At 34.7% G+C, this 22,231-nt stretch overlaps 2 protein-coding genes across 2 annotated transcripts in view; both read left to right on the forward strand.

Annotated features, from left to right (window-relative positions):
* Nucleotides 1–19,099, forward strand: part of KCNK5 (potassium two pore domain channel subfamily K member 5) — a 369,979-nt gene extending 350,880 nt beyond the window's left edge. The window contains exon 6 of the transcript XR_010623379.1: nt 19,085–19,099. The gene's annotated coding sequence lies outside the window, so the exon portion shown is untranslated. The remainder of the gene's footprint in view (nt 1–19,084) is intronic.
* The window catches only part of BTBD9 (BTB domain containing 9), a 105,094-nt gene that overhangs the window by 49,317 nt on the left and 33,546 nt on the right, over nt 1–22,231 (forward strand). The window contains exons 8-9 of the mRNA XM_065755273.1: nt 13,165–13,274; nt 21,681–21,870. Coding sequence (XP_065611345.1) covers nt 13,165–13,274; nt 21,681–21,870 — 300 coding nt within the window. The remainder of the gene's footprint in view (nt 1–13,164; nt 13,275–21,680; nt 21,871–22,231) is intronic.

Below are 22,231 nucleotides of genomic sequence, written 5' to 3' on the forward strand. Positions count from 1 at the left end.
TTACGTTTTTTAACCCCAAAGTAGTAATGATTTGCATGTCAAGAAAAAATTGCTGCAGAAAAGAAGTCTAGTATAATTTCTATTGTGATTATGGAAGGAATTGAGGTTGGTTTTTTTATTTTATTTTATTTTTTTTGAGGGAGCTTTCCCACAGAAAGAACAAGAGCCAGAGAAAGTATTGCATTGTTTTGGGCAATATTGTAGCCATTCACAGTTTGACAAATCTGTAACCATATTTTAAATTATTAGTAAAGGGGGAGGAAAAAAAAAGAAGAAAAGGCAACAATCTTTTTTCTGAAGAACTTCAAAAATATTACTAGGAGAAAGGTTTTGATAAAAGACAACAGTTGGTTTGGGGGTATGCAGAGGATTGGATTTTGTCTTTTCCACTAGTTCTGGTAAAAACATAGCAGAATAATTTATGGAATGGGTAAGCCTGAAATAAATTTATACTGGATTTTTTTCTGTAAAGGTGAGTTTTCTGAATCTTATGAAAACACACTACTTGGAAGAGAAACGGAAGTGTTGGAACTTCAGTATGCATCATTCCTGACATTAAATACAGCAGAAAGTTTATGAAACAATGGATTGCTATTTATTCTTATTCAAGACTGCAAATCTTGAGATTAGTAGTAATGTGAAGAGATGTTCTTGCTAACTGTTTAAAAAAAAATAATGAAAAGAGGGAGTTTAAATGTCCTAGGAAGTTACGTGTGATGTTTTTGAAGAGTTGTGCTGGTATATTGTAGCTGTACCCACAATGTGAAGTAATGTTAAAATATATATTCATGTATATATAGGTTTGTGTTTGGGTTTGATGTATTTGAGCTGTTGAGGGTTGTTGGAATTGACGAAATCTCTATAATCAATTGGATGTGAAATAGATGGGAGATATGTATGAAGATGATTTACATGAAATGACATACACTGGATCATTCAATACCACTCTTACCTACTAAACATCAATGCAGTTGGGCTCTTAACTAACCTGCATAGTTTTCACTATAAAATGATTATTAGTTTCAACGTGATTTTGGAAGCTATATTCTTGTTACTTCAAGGTTCGTACTTCAGGATATGTGACCTAGTGGGTAAAACAGAAATGCTGATACTGCTGCGAGCTGCCAAGGTGAGGGAAAGTGGGCATAGGCTGAGAGAGTACATACAGTGAGACTTCTGAAAATGAAGTGTGAAAATCTGAGCAGGTGGAAGTGCGAGGGAGGTTAGAAGGCATAATGGGGAAAGTTAGTTCTGAAGTTCAAAGACGAGTTAATTTCAAATGTTCCACTGTGTGAAGGACAAAACTAAGGGACAGTTATGTATTCCCTGTACATTTCCAGTTAATGAAAATACAGTAATAAATAATAGTGTCTGCTACTATCTCCTAACATAGATTTATTTCATTATACTCAGAATAGTAATATTACAGGGAAAATGTCTCAGCATGATAATAGTCTCCTTGTCATAACTGACATCAATTACAAACAGAAATAAAATGCTAGACAACGATGAAGAGCTGCCTCCTAAACATGTTTTCACCACGTTAATATATATGAATACAATCTATAAGCTTCTTCTATTTTCAAAGTAATGCAGTGCTGAGTTAAAATTACCAACTTAATAAAGTGAAGTGATTGGTGTAAAAGGTGATACAAATCATCTCAGTGAATTGTGCTAATGAAGTATGTCTATAGAATCAAGATGGATGTAACTATATAGTAAGATTCCTTTAGAAGAGCTCTTTACCACAGAGGTCTGCTGTCACTTCTGAAGCAAAAATCATGTTGCTTAGAGGAAAAAGTGTTCTTGAGAAAGGTATGATACCAGCTAATGCCCTTCAGTGACAGTTAATACAATGGAAGGTGCATTTTTTAAACCATTGCAAGGTGAAATTGTAATGATCCAATTCTACTTTGAGAATTCTGTATAATCATAGCCACTTAGAGAAGGCCAAATACAAGGTAATAACAATGCCAAGCTATCAGATCTCAGGAGAGGTATGGTTAAACAAGTGTGTGAAAACACTAGCTTAGCACTTTTTCTTCAAGCACCAGTGTGTAAGTGCAGGTTTCTGGTAGGCCATTCAATTGTTCTCCTGCATAGCCCTAAGTGTACAATTGGTAGAACTAATAACCTAAGTCACTTATTTCATTTTTCCTATTTTATTGCTGCATGCAGGATAAGGGAGTATTGAAAAGATTATCATTGTAAGGTTGTACAACAGATTGTATTCTACATGAAGATTTTCATCTGTCTTCATCTCATCTTGTGTTGATTTTTCTAACCCCTCCCTTTGGTTCAAATAGAATGGCTGATTTCATCAATGAATAGGCACACTTTAAAATGTTCTCAGCAACATAAATTCAGCAATGCTCACCAGACAAAAGTACAAGAGAAGAATTTCCTCTTAAACTTCATGCCTTTTTTTAAGGAGCTCTGGTTTATTGGTGATAGTGATGATATTGGTGATAGTGTATAGGCAGTTCTAGCAGATATTGAAGTGAAACCACAGACATGGGAAAAAAGTTTAAAAGTATTATCAGGGATATTGATTGTGATAAAAGTTTAGATTGGGTCGAAGCACTTAGGTCTCTTTCACATTTTCTTTTTCTAAAGAAAGGAAAAGATGATATTTAAAGCTACTTTCGAGTGGTTTTCATCATGAACACAGTACCACATGTAATGATAGAGAAAAACATCAAGAAGCCTTATGTGAACTGGGGTTTTCAGAAGTTAAGGGTGTATTTCAGTGATGTCATTAAGCCAGGAAAAAAGTGTATCCTCTCTGAATACTGCATAGCTTTCTGTACTAAAGAAGGCAGAATCATATGGAGAAGTTTATTACATTATAGGATCCAAAGTGGATCATTTTATTTGCTGAAGGAGTCTTTATCACAACTTGACTCTATCTATTTGCAACTTTGCAACATTTTCAAAACTTCTATATACAGTGTTTTTTTTCTTTTTTTTTTTTTTCCAAACTGCCCTTCAACTATCCCACCTTAATTTCAGGTTATCTCATGCAGGGATTTAGAGACGACATCGTTTCAGTAATTAACATTTTCCTACCTGAAACTGAAATCCTCTATTGCTATTTTGTTTTTAGCTTCTTCCACTGTACAAACACTGATATGATATTACTTCAAAAATATATTTTAAAGCCACTTTTGGTGTTGAGCAGTGGTTGAACGTTGTTAATCTTAGCAATTTCTTTCTAAATGGAAATTTATAGTATGTAGTATTTTTATTTTGGTCATACTCTTTCATGTTATGTACTATCATTTGTATTTTAACTAAATATGTAAAATAATTTTTGTCAGATTTTCTTTAGCTACATAAGAGCTCTTGTTAAAGGTGCCTGTTATTTGAATTTCTGTATTTATACTGAGGGAGATCATTTTGCTTGTTTTATTCCATGGCCATGAAATTAATTTCACTGCAGAAGTAATCATTCTACAACTGTTAGAAATTTGTATGCAAGCAGATACTGACTTTTTTCCTGTCCTTTCAATGTTCTGTGTGATCTGTTATTAAATATTTGAAATGTATTACTAAGGAAGATCAAGGAAGATTTGTTGTTACTGATAAAAGAAAAAACATACAGTGTGATTCTATTCAAGACTCCATTTTCATAAAATTTTCTCCATTGATGTTTTCACAATGGTAATGCCCTTCACTGCAGTGCAGAGTGATTATACGGTGTTGTTGGTGTCCTGTTAATGTCAAGCTATGATAACCTGAAGGCACTGTGTAAATGACAAATGCCTGTGTTTGTCCTACTGAGATCTTTCTTCCAGCAGTGATACAAGTGATGATGTGAGACCACTCTTCAGTTTTCCTGGAAAAATCCAATTATTTTTGTGAAACGTTATGTGAATGTAACCTAACCCTAACTTCTACATACTTTCAGTGAAAGTATGTTTTTTAACAGAGACAAAATGAAACATAATTCCTTCATTCAGCTCTTTTTCTGGGAGCTTCTGACACTAACTGTCCTTGTGTGTCTAGGGCTGCATACATTGACAGAAATAGTTTAAAGGTTTTGGTAAATTTGAAGTTACCTTAATATAGCATTTTGTGCAACATTTTGATTTATTGCAGTGTGGCTTTACTGGATTCATTGGTAAAGATTTTCGGCCTTTCCATGTTAGTTGGAATCATCAACAAGTTAGTGTTCCAGTGCAGATAAGGTGTCAATCAAAGACAAAACCAAACTGATTCCTAGAACTGTAATGATTTTTATAATTTTATCAAAACTGTAGTGACTTCAGCTCTTAGGCTTAAAGTATTTTTGAGTGGTATAGAACTTCATGACTAATTTTCATGTGCTTAGTTATGATGGATAAATAGTACCTGGTAGGAACTATCTGCAGCTCATTCCATGTTGAGCAAACTTTTGACAAGATGAGAGCTTTTTATTCTGTGATATTTAAAATGAAAGAAATACGACTTAAAGTCTTTGTTTGCCTGATTGTTCTATATATTAGTGCTTTTTCCATTGCTTCCAAATTGATTTTAGGATTTACGTCATTAGATTAAAAGCAAGTGTTTGTTTGTTTGTTTGTTTGTTTTGTAGTTGTTTTTATGTTATACCAATTGAAGAGGACTATAAGGCTGGTTGTTAAATGAAGTTCTTTGTTTAAGGCACCAGTTGAAGAGATAAGAGACCTGAATTCAATAGCTCGGTAAATGCATTTTTGATCTGCAGGCATGTTCACAAGTTCTAGTGGCGTAGACTTTTCAAGCAAACTATTTCCCTACTGTAGAGACCAAGAACTACATTTTAAGAAAATTTTCTTCGGGGCTGTGACACCTAATCGTCTCCTAGTGATCAGTTAGCCTGCTGATTACTTGTTACATCAACAACTGAAATGTGGCAAGTTGTGTATGATAGCTATGGTTCTGCTCTACAGCTAAAAAAGAGAAGTAGCAAGAGCAAAATGTACTTACATCAAGATAGTGTCTGCCTTAATGTCCTGAGGAATGCTTTGAAATGAAATAATTCCACTCGACAAGGAGTTTGAATTTCCTGATATTTTAGTATGTATTTTCAGGTATTGGAAGTCATTGTCCTCTTTCCTCTAGCTCACTGCTGCTCATCTGATTGTGCAAGTTGATACAGACTTATTCATAGTCCATGTTTATGATCTTTTTCCATGTTATCTATACTATTTCCAGTAAAATATGATCTGATTTTTGAAATACCTAGACCTGTGAAAATTACCAGGTTGAATCCACCATACCATTTATGGGACATAGAACAGTCCCATAAATAATATTCAGTTTGTCCTTTGTTCGCTCTGTTCAGACATGCAGTAGTTAGGTCTCAAATTAGGTCTCAAATGTATTGGACCTCATTTAGGTCTCAAATGTATTGGAAAGTGTAAGCAATGCAGGTTGTGCATGCTTACTAGTGGAGGTAGCATTCAAATATTCTTAGGAGGTGATACTGCTAATTGACACCATATCAGACATATCAGACTTTTCTCATAAAACTGCAAACATCTTGGTTCTAGAAATAATTGTTTGATGCTTTCAGTGATCTGTCTCACATCAGATTTTTGTTTCAGTGATCTGAAAAATATGTCTTATAGTTTCTAGTGAGACTTCTCTTTCATTTTGCAGTATCTGATACATATGCCAATGTGAATATCAGTCTTCATTAAATGATTTCTAAAATATCTGTAAAGAATGATCACAGTTGAGAGTTTGCTTAAGCTGTGTGGTGATAGGAGCAAGTGGTGTTAAACATTTCAATTATGCTAAGAAAAAAGAATTTAGAAGGGAAAATTCTGTAAAGAAAAGAAGATAGTAAGAACTACATTATGTTAAATATGAATCTAAATCTAATTTGCACCCCACAACTACATTATAAAAGAAAAAAATGTCTTTGCATAGGCAAAAAATTGCTATTGTCATGTCCTGTTTATTTTTGCTTTGGATGAAAGGTTTATATGCCTGACTTTTTATTTGTTTTGCACCATTGACTGTCATAGGTGAAAATGTGACAATGCATATAGGAGGAGTTGGTATGATGTACTGAACAATTTGCTCATAAAATTCTTAGTTGTAAATTATAAGTAGTGTACACCTTGTGTGTGTGAAATTTGAACAAGTATACACCAACAAATATTCCTGTGAGATATAACCTGGCAAAAGAGATACTCTTATCTAAAGTTGTATTCTATTGTGCCAGTTTTATGTGCAGCACTATATGTATTTTGCAGCTCTTACATACAACAGAGAAGGTTTCTACACGTTGTCTGACAGAGGAAAGTTTTGTGTATTTCATATAATAGCTTTTTTTTTTTTCAGGAGATACTTACTGAACTTAATGTATATTCATTATTCATAGAGCACTTTGATAAAGCATGGAAATGAAAAGGCAAGTAATAAAGTTCTTACACCTTCATGCTTTCAGAGGCACTTTGTCTTTAGAACAGAGTATGCAGTAAAGTCTGTCATAATGGTTCGGTTAAATGCATAAATAATAAATCATAGTTTATCAGACAAGAATGTGTGGAGATGGGGTTAAGATTCAAGCTTGTTGCACTTCTTTCATACAAGAAAAGCGTGGGAAGCAGAGCCTTGCCGTGTTATGTGGGAGAAAGATTGATCTGACATTCCACTGGTTTAAATAGGGCTTTAACTGTTGTGTGTTAGGGTTCTGCTCCTACAAACATAAAATCACTTCTGATGGAGAATTTGTGCTGATGTGTCTTTCAAATGCTGTTGGCACCTCTGTCTGTAAATCACTGGATAGTACACTGGTGCTCATACACAACCATTTCTTTAATAACTGTATGACCGTATCTTGAATCAAGCAACCAATTAACAAAGGCGCACATGCCCCAGATCTGAATGATTGCATTATTAATATTAAATGCTTTATGATAAATGTGTAAAATAAGTAAGGCAGACTCAGCATAAGGTATTGAATTGTGCCATGTTTCAGCTTTCCAAAACTGTGCAGCAAATAACAAACTGAGACAGCAGTGGAGTTTTCTGATATTCTCAAAGTACAGAGTTGTATTATTAGATACAATTTTGAAATAGTAAAAATAATGATGAAAAATATGTATCCAGTCATTTTTCTTAACAGTACTTAGCTGATTTTAGCAAAGCATTGTTTCCAGTGTAATTTTAACATAGGTGAATCTTCTCACCCCTTTCGTTGGCTATATTCCTCAGTGCATGAAATGTTTTACTGACATTTAGGCTTGCTTTGTTTTTTAATATTACAAGCTTCATGTACAATTATGACACCTTCCCCCTGCTTTGAAGTCTTATTCACTTATTCTCTTTAGCTTACGTGCTCAAATACTTGGAGTTGCGGTACTTCTGGTTATCCAAACCATTCATCCAAACAAACTTTAGATATAAAGAGTTTTCAATAGTTGCCATATTTATTTAAAGAAAAAAAAATCATTTTCACTCTTCTGTGAAAGTCTTCTTTACCACCATCTTTCTGATATTGAGATGCCAGATCTAAATGCAATTTTCCTTCACTACAGTTTTATAGAATAAATCCTACATTTCTTGCTTGTGTAAACACGGGTCAAAAATGCAACTATTTCTTTGTTGAGTTACCATAACATAAGTTGAAATCTTTTTTTTTTTTTTTTTAATCTGCTTAGTTGTAGATGGCTTTGCTCTAATACTTTCCAAGTATTTCTCTTTGTCATATCTTATATAGTGTGATTCCAGTGGAAATCTGGACAGCTATTGCTGAGGTGCCCTTGGAGCAAGAAATGATTATTGTGTGTTAAATACATAGGCTGATGGAACATGAGAGGTTGGGGAAAGTTGAAAATGTTCTCAGATTTCAACACAACTTTCCTGAATTTTACTGCATTACACTCAATACATCTGAAATCTGGAGGCTTCACTGTTTTTGTATAATATAGCCTAAGCTAAATTGGCCCAAAACCATGAAACTATATTAGTATAACTGATTCTAAGAAAACAAGTCCTATTAAACATTTTGTGCTTTTTGGAAGAAATCTGGCTTTGTGTCACACTAGCCTGAAAGTGATTCAGAGTAGGTTCCCCACACCTCTTCTCCCAAATTCCATGTGCAAATGGTTTTAGAACCAGGGTTCCAGAGGACTAGTGCTTTCCTCTGTATTAAAAAGTAACATTCTTCATTAAATTAAGTTCATGAGTCCTTTTCATGTATTCAGCAGAGGTAGCACAAACACAAACAAAGGTGGTGTTTATATTAGGTTTGATTGCAAAGTTGAATCAGGGATAGGGCTCAGTTACAGAACTCGTGGCATCAAAATCTCATTATATTCTTCTAACAGACTTCAAACTTATGTAACGAATGAAAGTCTATTGAGAAATCACGGGAAATTATAGATGTCCATATTCATGCAAGTTCTGGGAAATACAACTATTTTGGGTTGAGATCTGACCTGAAACAAACTCTACAGTCTTGTTCAGAAATAGATGATCACTAGAGGTGCACACAGTGTGGAGATTCAGTAAAGGTCACCTTAGATTCCAGGCTTTGTTTGGTTTGTTTTACTCATACTAAAACTAGAAACTAGTAGTGAAAAAAAGTACTAGTTTGCATACTCATAATTCTTTACATGTGGAATACAAAATGCTACTCATGCCCCAATGTAGGTCAGGTCAGGCTTAAGTTGATTAAATATGCCCAGACCAAAAACATTGACTGAGGTTCTTTGTTGATGTGTTGCTTATATATAGTGAGCAGTTACATATCCTGTATAGTTTATCCCATGTCAGTATTTTTTTCCATTTAAATCTGCGGCATAGAATATGTAGGTAAACATTATTGGAAACATGTTTTTATTTGTAACTTGCTAACTGCTATGTTGTTGCTTGTTTTACCAACTGTATAGGTGAAAGTTTGTTTCTTTGCAGCCTTTGTGGGTGTTACATACACTAGAATTCGATAATGTTCTTTTCTTTAAGTACTTGATTCTTCTCCATAGCTTTGTATATTTGCTGCAGGGATTTCCTTTGGTATAAAATAGATTCTATTAGGCTTTCTTGTTTAAGTGCAGGAAAACTCATCTCGTCAAATAACAGGAATGCTTTCCACGTTTGTTCTGACCTAATTCTTTGTTTTTATGTTTTTAATTTATGCACACAGTTTTTTCACATGATTTAATTCTGGTAAGGGATTTTTTTTAATCCCTTCTGCCAGGAGTCTGTTGATTCAGCTGTGTGGGTCTGACGGATTGTAGATTTTACAGAGTTGTCAATAAATGGTGTTTAGATGGCTGTGAATAGCAGTGTTTCCTTTTCCACTGAAAGACAAACAGAATGTCTTCTAACACCCTTGTGTGCTGGGCAACGTCTCGTACATCACTTGGGCAATGATTAGAATGCAAATATTAATGTTTTCTAGGCAGTAAAGTATATATGAAGTGTTAGTATTAGGTCTCATACACAGTGTTCCAAAAATGAAAGTAAAATGCCAAATTCTTATGAGCTGGTTTTGTACATATTGAGTCTAGTTATTTATTTTAGTTCCCTATTGCTGTTCTGTGTTGCCATGATAGTAACTGAGAGTGGGATACCAGTGCAAAATATCTGGTAAGTTCCTTTACCTCTCTTTACTTAGTTTTCTGTTTTAGTATTCTTAAGGGTTTCGAACCTGTGCTTAATGTATTCCAGACTTCGTCTATACCTCACTGGTGCTATTACAATGAAAGATTAAAAAGGATCCTAGAGTGTGCATATTTTTGTGCTTTGACACACATGCCCCAAATACTGCTAGGATGCAGGCAGCTGAGCTTTGTTGTTCATGGTCCCCTCAGGGTATCCATAGCTGAATCAGTAGTGTGCTCAGCAGCAGTTGTTGCCTGAAGTAAATGTGTCAGCTGCACAAATGAAAAGAGCAGAAGTAAAACATAATGTGGTTGTTCAGAAATACAAGTGTTTTTAGTTGCAACAAACCACAAGAGTCATAGTTTCAAGTAAGGGTGAAGAATTGCTCTGGGGTGGGTGAGGTCTGCCTAATTAATCAATGCAGGTTGATCATTCAGTTTTTTTTATAGCTTAAATTCTACCAAGATCCAGCAGAACGTGCTGTTTTTCTCTAGATAAAATAATTTTCTTATTTATGCAAAAATAAATATTGAGAATGCAGATTCCTCTGTATTCTTGTTATGAGTATGACAAGGCCAAGTGTAGCATGACTACAGTAGTCAGACGAAGTGACTAGAGAAGTCTGACGTGGTTGAAATTCCTATAGCACTTCAATGCTATCAATATCTATTCTTCTCAAACGTTAATAAAAAACATAAGTGCCTTATCAGTGTGTTTAGATCACAAATCCGGAACGTGCACCATATGAGCTAGTGTAAAGAAAATTAACTCTGTCCCAGCCAAAATCAGTATGTATGCAAATATAAATTATAATTACCCCCTTCCTAATAAGCTTATTGTTTCTACTGAATTTTTTAAAATAAGTTCTTCATTAAAATTTACATTATGCAATACAGCTATAGTTTTGACCATGATATCATCATCCAAGATGAGTAGTATAACTAAAATACAGAATTTCTTCATTTTGTTGCATTGCGGATTGAGGTTGTGTATCATGTGTTAAGACCATGTTTCTTTAAGCTATTGTCAATCCAGGAATTCCTAAGTTTCTATGAGAGATGTTTTAACTACCATTTCAACTGAGTTCCCTTGTTTTTGTTTGGACCTATTGTGGAGAAGAATCTGATACTATTTTGGCACAGAATTAGATAGCTTACAGAAAAACAGTGGTCACACAGTATGCACAACCTCAAACCACACCTAGGTTTTGCAATACTTTATTACCAGGATATTCTTGTTTCTGTTAGGAGAATATGATACTGGGAGTGGATGTAAGATAAACGAGGCACACTTGTTTTCTTCAGTGTAATAGAATTGTGTCTTGTGTGTCATATTAGCATTAAATTTAATTTTCAACACTTATGTTGTATAGTTTTGTTCAACTCTTCATGAATAATGTGAACATAAAAATAAAGAGAACAGCAGATAATATTCAAATGATTTTTAAGAGTTACAATAAGCAGTAGAAGTCAATGGTAAAGTCTTTGGAGATTGTGGAAGTATAGCTAACAAAAGGAAAGATGGAAGCTTTTGTTTTCAAGGTCAGTGCATACTCTATAACCTACACATCACTTCAATGGAAAATCTCTATTTCAAACTCCTTTTGTACTTGCAATGGTGATGCTGGTAATGTACTTTGCTGGTATTGAAACTGTCTTTTAAAAGTGATCACTTAGATCACATTCTGTGCATTTTAAGTATTTGTAAATGTGCACTTGCTAATTGTACTTACTAATGTTGTTACCTGTAATCTTGTATTTCATCTAATAAATTACTCCAACAAAATGATGAGAAGGTGCATATGCTCTGATTGCATGAAGCATGCTTTTACTTTTAATTATGCTTCAGTTGCATTTCATTGAAGTGCTTAGGAAAATCTACATGTTTTCAAGGATATCATGAACTATAATAGATATTTTGTATTTCTGAAATCTGAATCCTTTGAATTAAAACTTTACTGTTCGTTTTGATATTGGCAATACTGCAGTTTCTCATCAGCATCATGATTCTGAGCAAACTTTGTTTTGAATCTATTGTCTAGGGTTCTTCTCATGTGCTCTGTGAGAAGAAGCCTTAGGATCTCTCACACTGCAGTGAGTTAGGTTGTCCTTGCTTCTGTTTCTCTGTTGTGATTTTGCTGTTGCTGTGGCTGACTGTACACTATGAATTATCCTCAGCGTGTTAAGAAAAACTGAGGCTGGTATCAATTTTTGCCATCTTATTGCAAAATGCAGCATTCATATTTCCACTAACAGCAGCTGGCTTACTTCCATGAACTTGTCTGGGGAAGAATCGCTGTTTCCCTGACTGTGAATCAAGATTCCTGCCATGCTCTTTGCAGGCACTTGTCATAATTACATGGCAAAAGCTAAGTTCAGCATCATTCTTAATTGTGATAATTGAGCTACAAGATGGATAGGGAATACCTGTCTGTTTTGTTTCAAGCAATTATAATATAAATAATTTTTAAAATCAATTGAAATGTTGAGCATGTTGTATATCCATTTCATAAATGAAAAAAATATTTATTAGATGAGTTTTGCTTTTTGATGAACTCGTATATTATCTAAAAGAATCAGAGGTCAGTAACTCTCACAAGACTGAAATCAGTGTTTCTTTAAAACTTTATATTGCGAACACGCCAAAATCATTGTGTTTGTGGGCAGCCATTACTCTGCAAATTTATTTACACTGCATAAGTGAAGGATTGTATTATATAAGCAGACAAATAATACTGATAGATTTGTGCATTCTGGTGGTTCTTAATTGAAATGAGTTCATTTAATACCGACAATGCAGGAAGCTTTCTTCCTGCATTGTCGGTAACCTGCTCTGTGGGATAATGGTACTTGTTCAAGATGGTTTTCTGTGCTGTTTATTCAATATTTATTGAAATAGAATACCATATTCCATATATGTGGAAAATTTATTGTACGAACTGTTGTATCTCTTCTGAAAATGAAGGAATCAGACTGAGTCAAGATTAATGACTTGATAGAACGTGAAGCCTCCAGGGTAATATAAAAGGTGAATAGGTTATGATGTTCAAGAGCAGATATATTTGATTTTGAATTAGACTCTAAATGTACAAGTTACATAGCCAAGAATGAAACTCAGAGCTAGCTTTGTTTCACAAAATTTGACTGTTTGTATGTTTATAATGATTAATAAAAGATAAAATAACAAAGACATTGATATATTTTGTATGTGGACCAAGACAATTCCTCTTCACTCAGTGTGGCCCAGAAAGCCAAAAGGTTGGAACCTCATGCTTTAAAGCCTCCTTGAGTATACATTTGCACTAACTGTCTTCTTCTGTTTTTCTGGGCATATTACTCTGGAAGGATTTTGATACATTTCTCAGCTCTTTCTTTCTTGACACTCTTCCAGGTTTTGCTGTGAAATTTCTCTCTTTTTATTCCTTTTTAATTATTTTTAGCAGTTACTCGATTCTGAGCAAACGAGTCCCACTTGTACAGTTCGGCACAATACAGTCCCACTGAATCATTTATATTTTGCTGCCTAGAATTTCATTATGATTTACATGTGCTTCTTATCTTTTTTTTCCCCCTTCCATAGATATATTCGCATTGTTGGGACCCACAACACAGTGAACAAAGTTTTCCACATTGTGGCATTTGAATGCATGTTTACCAACAAAACCTTTGCTCTTGAGAATGGTCTGATAGGTAAGAAATGCAACTGTTTCTGTTTTATATACATGAACTGTTGGGTACACTTGCCTTTTAAAACTGGCCGACGTTGCGCTCTTGCTGTACTTACCTTTCCACACAGAAATCTTTAACTTGAGTTAAATGATGTATGCTTAGAATTAGTTGGCCAGTCCTCATGGCTGCTTTGAAATTCCAGTGCTGTGGATCAATTAGTAATGCTGCAGGAATGTGAAAGTTCAAATTAAATTAACTGGTGCTGAGAAAACCACTGGTAATTGAGTTTCTATGTGCTCCTAATCCGATTTTTCCTTCCATGTGATAGTGTGGTTGTTATTGCCTCCAGGTAGGTTTGCTTATACTCCCTAACTGGGATGGAGTAACCAGAGCTATTTATTGCAGTGAAGATTAATTTGGGCACTTAAAGCTTCTTATGCAGCCTGCTCTCAATTGCTGAAAGTGAACTGTGTTGATTGTCCCCCCAAAAGTTCTAGGCATGTCTATCCATGGCTGAACATTATATTGATTACCGTTATTCTTAGAACACCATGCTGATTGAGCTCTCTTACTTCTGGAACTCCAGACAGATTATTTAATACTAATTTAAGTATGTCTGTGTAATACTGCATTGTTGAAGGTAGAAATCCCAAACAGGTATGGTTTACTAAACTGTATCAAAGTAAGAAAGCTATGTCGAAATAAGTTTTGGTATAAGTTTCTTAGTTCAACTATGGGACTTTCTTTCCTATGAACTCACATCAGTGAGTTCATGAAATTCATTGGGAAAGTAATTAGTTTTGTATACATGTGGGAGGGATTTCTGCCATCAGGTGTTTTACTCAGACTCAGAATCCTTCTAGTTCATGTTTTTTTCAGACTACCAGTTACTGCTGTGTGTGATACAGTTCCACAAATTGTTGCTTGTTCTGAAAAATTCTCAGTGTTCACAATACTTCTAAAATACAAATTTTAATTTTTAAGTGTGCACCTGTGGTTGGTGGAAAGGAAAATGGTTCACAAAAAAAGAATCAGAGGGAAGGTTTTTAGTGATTTTTTTTTTCTAGAGGAAAACAATAATATCTTGACTCTGAAAAACTGAATCTCAGTTACGTCAGCCCTTTTATCTTGCATTGTACAAAGGCATAGCATCATTAAACCCAATCCCATGAGATCTGCTGTGGAATTTTGTGACGTCTTTATAGAATTATAGAATAAATAAATTGCTTGGCAAATCACATTTTACTGATTTTAACTTCTTAAAGCCTGGGAAGGGTACTGGCAGATTAAAAAACACATCTTTACGCTAAGTTTCACATGTAGTACTACTAGCTATGAATTTTTAAACAGCCTCATGCAAAATTAGAATTATTTTATAAGAGGTGGATATATCTTTCCACATTTTATCGATTGCATTTAGCAATAATGTAGGATACAAATAATATATTTACCTTCCTTTTATTGCATGTTAAATAAGTTGAACATTGTTTTGTCATAACAATATAGTGAATCTGTTTATGTTTGTGGGTGTGTGCTTGTACCAACTTTCTGACACTCGGTGAGCTTTTTTGTGAGCTGAACTCTTCCATTTCAGCATTGCACGTTAGTAGGTTCCAAATTAAAGCCATGAGTCTTAAAATTAATTTGAGGGATGGAGACTATTTAACCTTATTAAAATTTATTGGTTTCTGACATGTTTTATTGTAGTTACATCTTTTGTGCTTTGAAGAATGATCGTGTGTTACTTTTTGCTTTGGTGGGGTGTGGGGGGTTTGTACTAGATGATCTCTAGCAATCCCTTCCGACCACTACAGTTCTATGGTTCTCTGATTCTTTTCATCCATTATCAGTTATATATTGTAAATGCTTATGTAAATCATACAATGTAGGCTGTGATTGTTAGGGCCAAGTCACTCTGTTGCTAGATTGTCAATATGTCTGCATTCCTCAATCAAATTTCCACAGTATTCTTGCCAACATGAGCCATGGGCATGTCACCTGCCATTTCCTATTTCAGTGTTTCATGGACTTTGTGCATCTGTCTGTCGAATTGTGGAGATGTTTGCAGGTGGTCTTCTGCTTTCTTCCAGTTCTAACAGCCACCCTTACAGAAAAGGCTCCTATCTCTTATATAAAAACGTTCCATGCCTCCTAGCACTACAGAGAACTTTTATCGTTTTCACTTTTCTTTTTCACTACAGATATTACTGTCAGAGATAAAAATGTGCTGAGCTTTGCAAATGATAATATAGATGCATACAAAGTCAACAGAAATGCTATTCCTTGTTCAGAACAGGCTGTCCTAAAGCACAAGCAGAACTGGAGATGCAGTGTGTGTGTGACAAAGTGCACTGTGAAGTACTTTTGATGACATTTGAAAGTGTGAATTAATAATTGAGTTCCTGACTAGTGGTAGAGTATCTTGTTGCACATCTGGGAATGTTAGCAGTGAAGAAGAAATTGGAGTGAGGTAGAGGATGAAAAACACGATATGCATGAGTATACAGTATACTATATATAATAGAGTATACTTTCAGTAGGAAGAAGTGACAGGATGATTGTATGAGCAGACATTAGAGCTCATGGAACCCCTCTGTATATTGAATTGCATACAATTGAATTGTATATGAGAGATCACAGCACATACCACAACTACGCTGTAATGGTCCTTGCATATGTGCTTTGCTCTAGAATCTTATAAGTAGATCCACTGCTTCCATCCAAACACATATCTGGTCTCAATAAATAGAGTTTGGGCTACATACTAATAAGTATCCAATGGTGAACTGTGGAACTATGAAGTAGCTGTGTGGATAAATCAGTCATTGTACCTGTAAGTCATTTGGTGTTATTTACAATAAGCAGATAGAGGTCCATAGGGATTATATTGAAATGATGGCAGTCAATGCAATTCTTAGAAAATTAAAGCAGTAAGAATTCACTGAGTAGCTAATTGAAAGAGGGAATATGTGCACCAACTTCTGACTGCAAATGAGGCAGCAGTGGTTGACTATATGCATATATATATATATATATATATATATAGCAGTGAGAATGGACAAATGGAAAGATTTTGGAACCACTTGTGGACAGGCAGGAGTTGTGAATTGGTGCAGGGACACAATAGCTGTTCCATCAGAAATTATGGCTGTTTCCTCTTTAAAGATACTCTCAATAGCTTTGATCCAGCAAAATGACCTTATATCCATTTAGTGCGTGGTTTTACATACCTGTAATGGTTACTATTAAGGCAATGTGTTGTCTGACTCACTATAGAAAAGCAGATTGTCTCAGTTCCATAAAAAATTTTGTGTAACTACCAATAGCATATTTGGCAAAGGTGTATCTTAATGCTCTAATGGGGTTCATAATGTTGTAATTTCTATTCTTTGAGTGATAAGATAGGTTGAAGTGAATTGAAAGCAGTTGGGAAAGTTACAAGAAATACACAGAAGTGCAATAATCAAATTGGTTGCTTCTAAGTTTCACTGAGTATAGAAGCTTCAGAAGGTTAAGAACCCTTAAAAAAGTGGTATTGGGTCAAGTCATTGAGTTTATTGTTTATGTAGTATGGTATTAAATGTGTCTGTTCCAGTCTAATTTAATACAGTAACTGCTGTTTCTATAACCTGTTTAATTAAGAAGAGGAAACTTTACTCATTCCTTGAAGGCCATATAACCATTTCAGAAAGCCTTTGTGACCCGAACCTTGACCAAACAACACAGAGAATACTGTGCAAGGACTTTCTCATTTGAGATCTCATTCCAAAGAATTAAGATCACTGAGGGGTCCGATAGATTTAGAAGTAATTATTGAATCCTCATTAAACCTATTCAACTTCGTCAGAAGGCTGTATATAAAAATAGGGTAATTTATAATACATTATTACTGATATGTAGTATCGATGTAATGACTGTCACTGTAAAGTGAAGATTAGAAGACTGGTAAACAAATATTAAAAATGAAGTGTCATTTCATGATAATAGCAGTTTTATGTTGCTGTGTTTTTACAAAGATTTTATTACAAATGATTAACTTGACGTTACATTTAAAAGTTCATATGGAAGATGATTTATGCAGTTCTAGGACATAATACTGGATGTGGTACTGATATGACCCATTGACAATTAACTAGCAGTTTTGAGTTAAAAGTAGCTGGAAATGCTTTTTCTAGCACTTTCTGATGTTTTTGTGTTGATATACAATTTGTTGTCTTGTTAAATGAGGTAAGTGACAGAAATTAATTCAATCAAATGAAATTATGCCCTAATGTAGACATTAGAGTTGAAATGTAATTTTCCTTTTGGCATATTATCTCCAAATGTGTATGCACATTAGCAGTTTTGTGTATTGGATTCACACTAGATTGACTTAACTGTTTTGCTTAACAGGGATGCAAATATTTTTAAAATCTCAAAAGCATAGTGTTTGTTTTTAATGAATATGAGCTTAAATTTGAATGGTCTTCAGTCATTAATATTTAATATGAAATCCAAAACTAATTAAAATTTTTACAAGCAGGAAGCACACTCCTTTGAATGCAGTACTCAGTATAATGTGATGCTTGGTAATAGCTTGTAACCTACCCAATGGCAAGAGGCTACAGTAGTGGGTAAGGGGCTTCTTGTATGCAATGCCTCTTAGTTTTTTATTTCATTTTCTGCTGAATGTATAGGAACGGATTCCTTTTATCTGCTGCAAAGGGAGAAAAATGGTAATTTCTTTTAGTCTTGTGGTTAAAAAAACCTTTAATCAGTACTCCCTGCTGAGGTGCAATTAAAGGCTGTGCAGCACACAGGTTTGACTAGCCCACCGTCCTACTGTGAGCTTAGTTAAGGTCATAGGGAATGCAACATGGAAGGCTTTTACATGAAGTTGTGTTTATCTGTGATCTGTCTCAGTCTATCAGACTGTCTTTAAACTAGTGCCTTACATATGAAAGGGAGAACAGTGAATAATAACCAAATAGCAAGAGAGAGATATAAAACACTGGAATGTCCTTGTTCACCCTCTAGGGAATGCTGTTCAATACTTATGAATCATTGTGAACGTTCATTTATGCACTACTCTGTGCCTTAAGAGCACTTGTAAATGAAAGATGAATAAATAAACATTCATATTTTACTCACTGGCAGTCATTAAAAAAGAAAAGCAAACAAACAAACAGGAAAAAAAACCAACACACGTGCACACGCGCACACACACACACACACACACACACACAAAAGTCACATTTAAACTTGTAACAGAGAGAAACCAGTTGTATCAGTTCCCAGTATGTGGTTCAGCATTGTAAGATGCTGCTGACTCCTTCTAAGGAAGCCACAAGTGATGCTGTATTCATGTCTGGTTTAATGTTAACTCCACTTGGAGATATTTCATTTTGTATCTTCTCTTTCTGAAGGTTCGTGTTCTTTCAAAGCCACGCAAGTTTTCCCAACAGTGTAAATCAACTCTTTTGCAAGCATAGCCCAAGGAAATTATTAAAATTTTAAGACCATCTAAATACTGCAGGAAATTTTATTTTTTTCCTCTTAGAACAGAAAAGGACAGCCATATGGTCAGTTTAGTAACTGCTACACTATCTTCAATAAAGATCTGCTCGTGTGGTTCTAGTGAGGTTTTTTTTCTCCTTTTCTTCCTGTCTCCAGTGCCACAACAAAGGCTTACTTCCTAAGGCTTTTCGGAAATGACTGTTGTCATTGCCTTCTTCAGACAAACTTCCATGTTAAGTGAAACAGCTCTGTAGGTAGATAATTCATTGCCAGTTATGTAAAAGTATACCCAATTCCAATGCTTTGTGTGCTTTTGGTATAATACTGGGATTCAGAAATCACTAGCCCTAACACCTGAAAAATGAGTCTTTTATGTAGTAATTTTAATCAAACCTGACAGTTGCACATTGAAAAATATTATTAGTAGTATTTTCTTTTAAAATCAGACAAAATTGTTATTCTCCCTCTCTTCCAAGCTGTAGACATGACTGTTTAAGCCTTCACATTCCAGTGTAGTGCCTATAGTATGCATTGCTTTCTATCTTTCAGCAATTGTACTATCTATGGCATAGACTGGTGTTTATAATTTAGTAGAAGATAACAGCACTGTATCAATCAGATTATTTATCAGATTTTTTGGAAGCATTTATACGATGAGAACAGATTAAAAAGCATCTAAGTCCTTTCTTAAGATAATATTGCTAAAATGAAACATACTGTCAAGCAGTTCACTTATCCATAGTACAGTTTAAGACCAGGAAACAAAATAAGTTTTAATAACTGTTTTCATGCTGCCGTACTGTAACTTCAATCACCTTCTACTTTTGTTTGCTTACAGAACGAGTATGCTTTGCTAGCAAACATCTTTTCCATTCCCTAAAAACAAATTCAGTTTGTGAGAGTTTAAACAGTGGGGGAAAAAAAAAATCCATACTTGTAATCTCTTCTTTTGTTTTCTGTAACAAAGTTGGTTACTGTAATAGCTGGATGGCTGGTGAATTATAAAAGAAAATAGAAACAAGACTGTTGTTTTTGGCAGTACGTTCTTGTAAACAAGTGACCCAAATTTAAACAGAAATTCTAATGGGACAAAGGTAGAAAACCAGAAGAATTGAAAATACAGCACAGATCAGAATCCTCACCAGATGGTGTTTTTAATAAATGTATCAAGGGGATATAACAAAAAGAAAATAAACCTTCAGAATGGGGAGTGGCAGACTCCCCTAGAGAAAAGAAGCAGTATGTCACCTGCATGCTAAAATTAGTTAGAATCACATTCTAATTAAACATTGTAGAGAAAAAGACTGAATTGCATAGAACGTACACGAAGACAGTTTCTGTATGGTTGTCAAGGAGTTAGGCTAATCAGGGGAACATGTTCTTGTGAGTTCGTGGATAAGTATAAAAACATAAATGTGAAAAGGAGCAGGGTGAAACGTAGAGGGCATGCAGGTAAAATAGTTTATGAACTGAGTTGTATTGTGTTCAGTTAATGTCTTATATAGCTCACAAAGTGCCTAGAATATTCCGTAGAGCCTTGGCATGAAAATTCATTTTGACATTTTAACTTCTACATGTTTTGTTGTTGTTGTTGTTGTTTTTAACCTAGTAGCTTCTGTTTCCTACAAAGAGCAGCTTTAATGCCTGTGTAAGACATACTCAATAAGTTCCTCTCTTATTGCCAGGAAAGAGGGAAGAATAGAAAACCAAGGCAAATTCAGTTTTGATGCCTGTTGATCTTTGCTTTATTCAGATAATTTCTAGGGAAATGCACCTCACGTGTACTTCTTTCTTTCCTATAGGAATCTGAGAATTTCTGAATGGCTCTTTTTAGTTATACCAAATCAAGACATTTCTAGAATGAGAATGTAGTGGTTTTACTAGTTTTTATTGAGCACACGGTGATGTTACCAAATTTGATAGTGCAGTAGATTTGGGGAAAACCGTTGCTTTTTCACAGCCTTGAATTATTTCTTGGCAATGAGCTTAAATATGTTTTTCCCTTTTAAGATTCTGTACGCAACACCACTAACACACTTAAATTACAGATTCATATAATCGCAGAATGGTATGGCTTGGAAAGGACCTTAAGGATCATCTAGTTCCAACCCTATATGATGAACAGAGGCACCTTCCACTAGACCAGATTGCCCATAGCCCCATACAGCCTGTCCTTGAACATCTCCAGGGAGGGGGTGTTCCCAACTTCTGTGGGCAGCCTGTTCTGGGGCCATGTCACTCCCACAGTGAAGAATTTCCTAGCATCAAATCTAAATCTGCTGTCTTTCAGTTGAAAGCCACTTGTCCTATTACTACATACCCTTGTAAAAAGCCCTTCTTCGTCTTCTGTGTATGTCCCCTTTAAGTACTGGAATCCTAGCTCCTCAGAGAAAATTAGCTCTTTTTTGGCTACTGGAGAGTTTAAAATTTGTTCTGAGATTTCATATAGCAGTATTTCAGCTATTTTCAGATGATGCAGTAGTATAAATATGTATTTTAGAGAAAATCACTGTCATTGTTATCACTCTGAAGCGGATTTAAGGTGTCATATAAATCTGTTTTCATCTATGCTATACTTTACTTGTTTCTCTATGTGAAAATTCAGACAGTGTTGGATTTTAATTGTCAGTATTTCAAAATTTTTTTAAAAGCTTGGGAGTCTCTCTATTTTTCAAGCAAAGTTCTCTATTTTTTTTAATGTTAAAAAAGGTAATAAGGTGAATAGATAATTCCAAAAGGAAGTGTTGAGAAACTTGCAAAACAGAGCTTCATAGTTTATATTAAATGAGAATTAATGTTTCCTTGTGTTGTGCATACTTTGGATTTTTTTTTCCTTTTTTTTTTTTTTTTGCCTCAAGTGAATACCATTACTATCTGAACTATTTTCTGATGGTATTACCGTGTCTGTCTTCTTTGTGTTTTAATTTGTAGTTCCTGCTGAAAACGTTGCAACAATTGCAGATTGTGCCAGTGTGATTGAGGGTGTCAGTAGAAGTCGCAATGCCTTGTTGAATGGAGACACAAAAAACTATGACTGGGATTCTGGGTACACGTGCCATCAGCTTGGGAGTGGAGCTATTGTAGTACAACTAGCACAGCCCTACATGATTGGATCAATACGGTAAGAGGGTTTATTTTTCTCTAAGTTAAAGGCAACAATGAGACTTTTGCTGAGTACAGTTATTTCTTTGGAATAAAGGATGTGTGGAAATTATGGTAGTGAGGTGTCTATTTTAGTAATCGTCCTTTGACATTTTTATTTCAGTATAATGGGTATGTTAAAAATTAAATACACGAATTTTATGTCAGGATACAGCAGCGCAATTCCAGAAAATATTACATTTCAGAGACATAATAATAGTAACAGTCAAATTGTAAGATTGAAGATGTATATTTATAGTAGAATAGCAATTCAGTTACAGCCTCACTTGTGATCTCAGTATGTGCAGTTCTTCATATACATCTCATTGTGAAAACAGAAG

Source organism: Cyrtonyx montezumae, unplaced genomic scaffold (genome assembly GCF_038088225.1).
Source record: "Cyrtonyx montezumae isolate F1298 unplaced genomic scaffold, pur_monq_1.0 scaffold_0, whole genome shotgun sequence".
Lineage (NCBI taxonomy): Eukaryota > Metazoa > Chordata > Aves > Galliformes > Odontophoridae > Cyrtonyx > Cyrtonyx montezumae.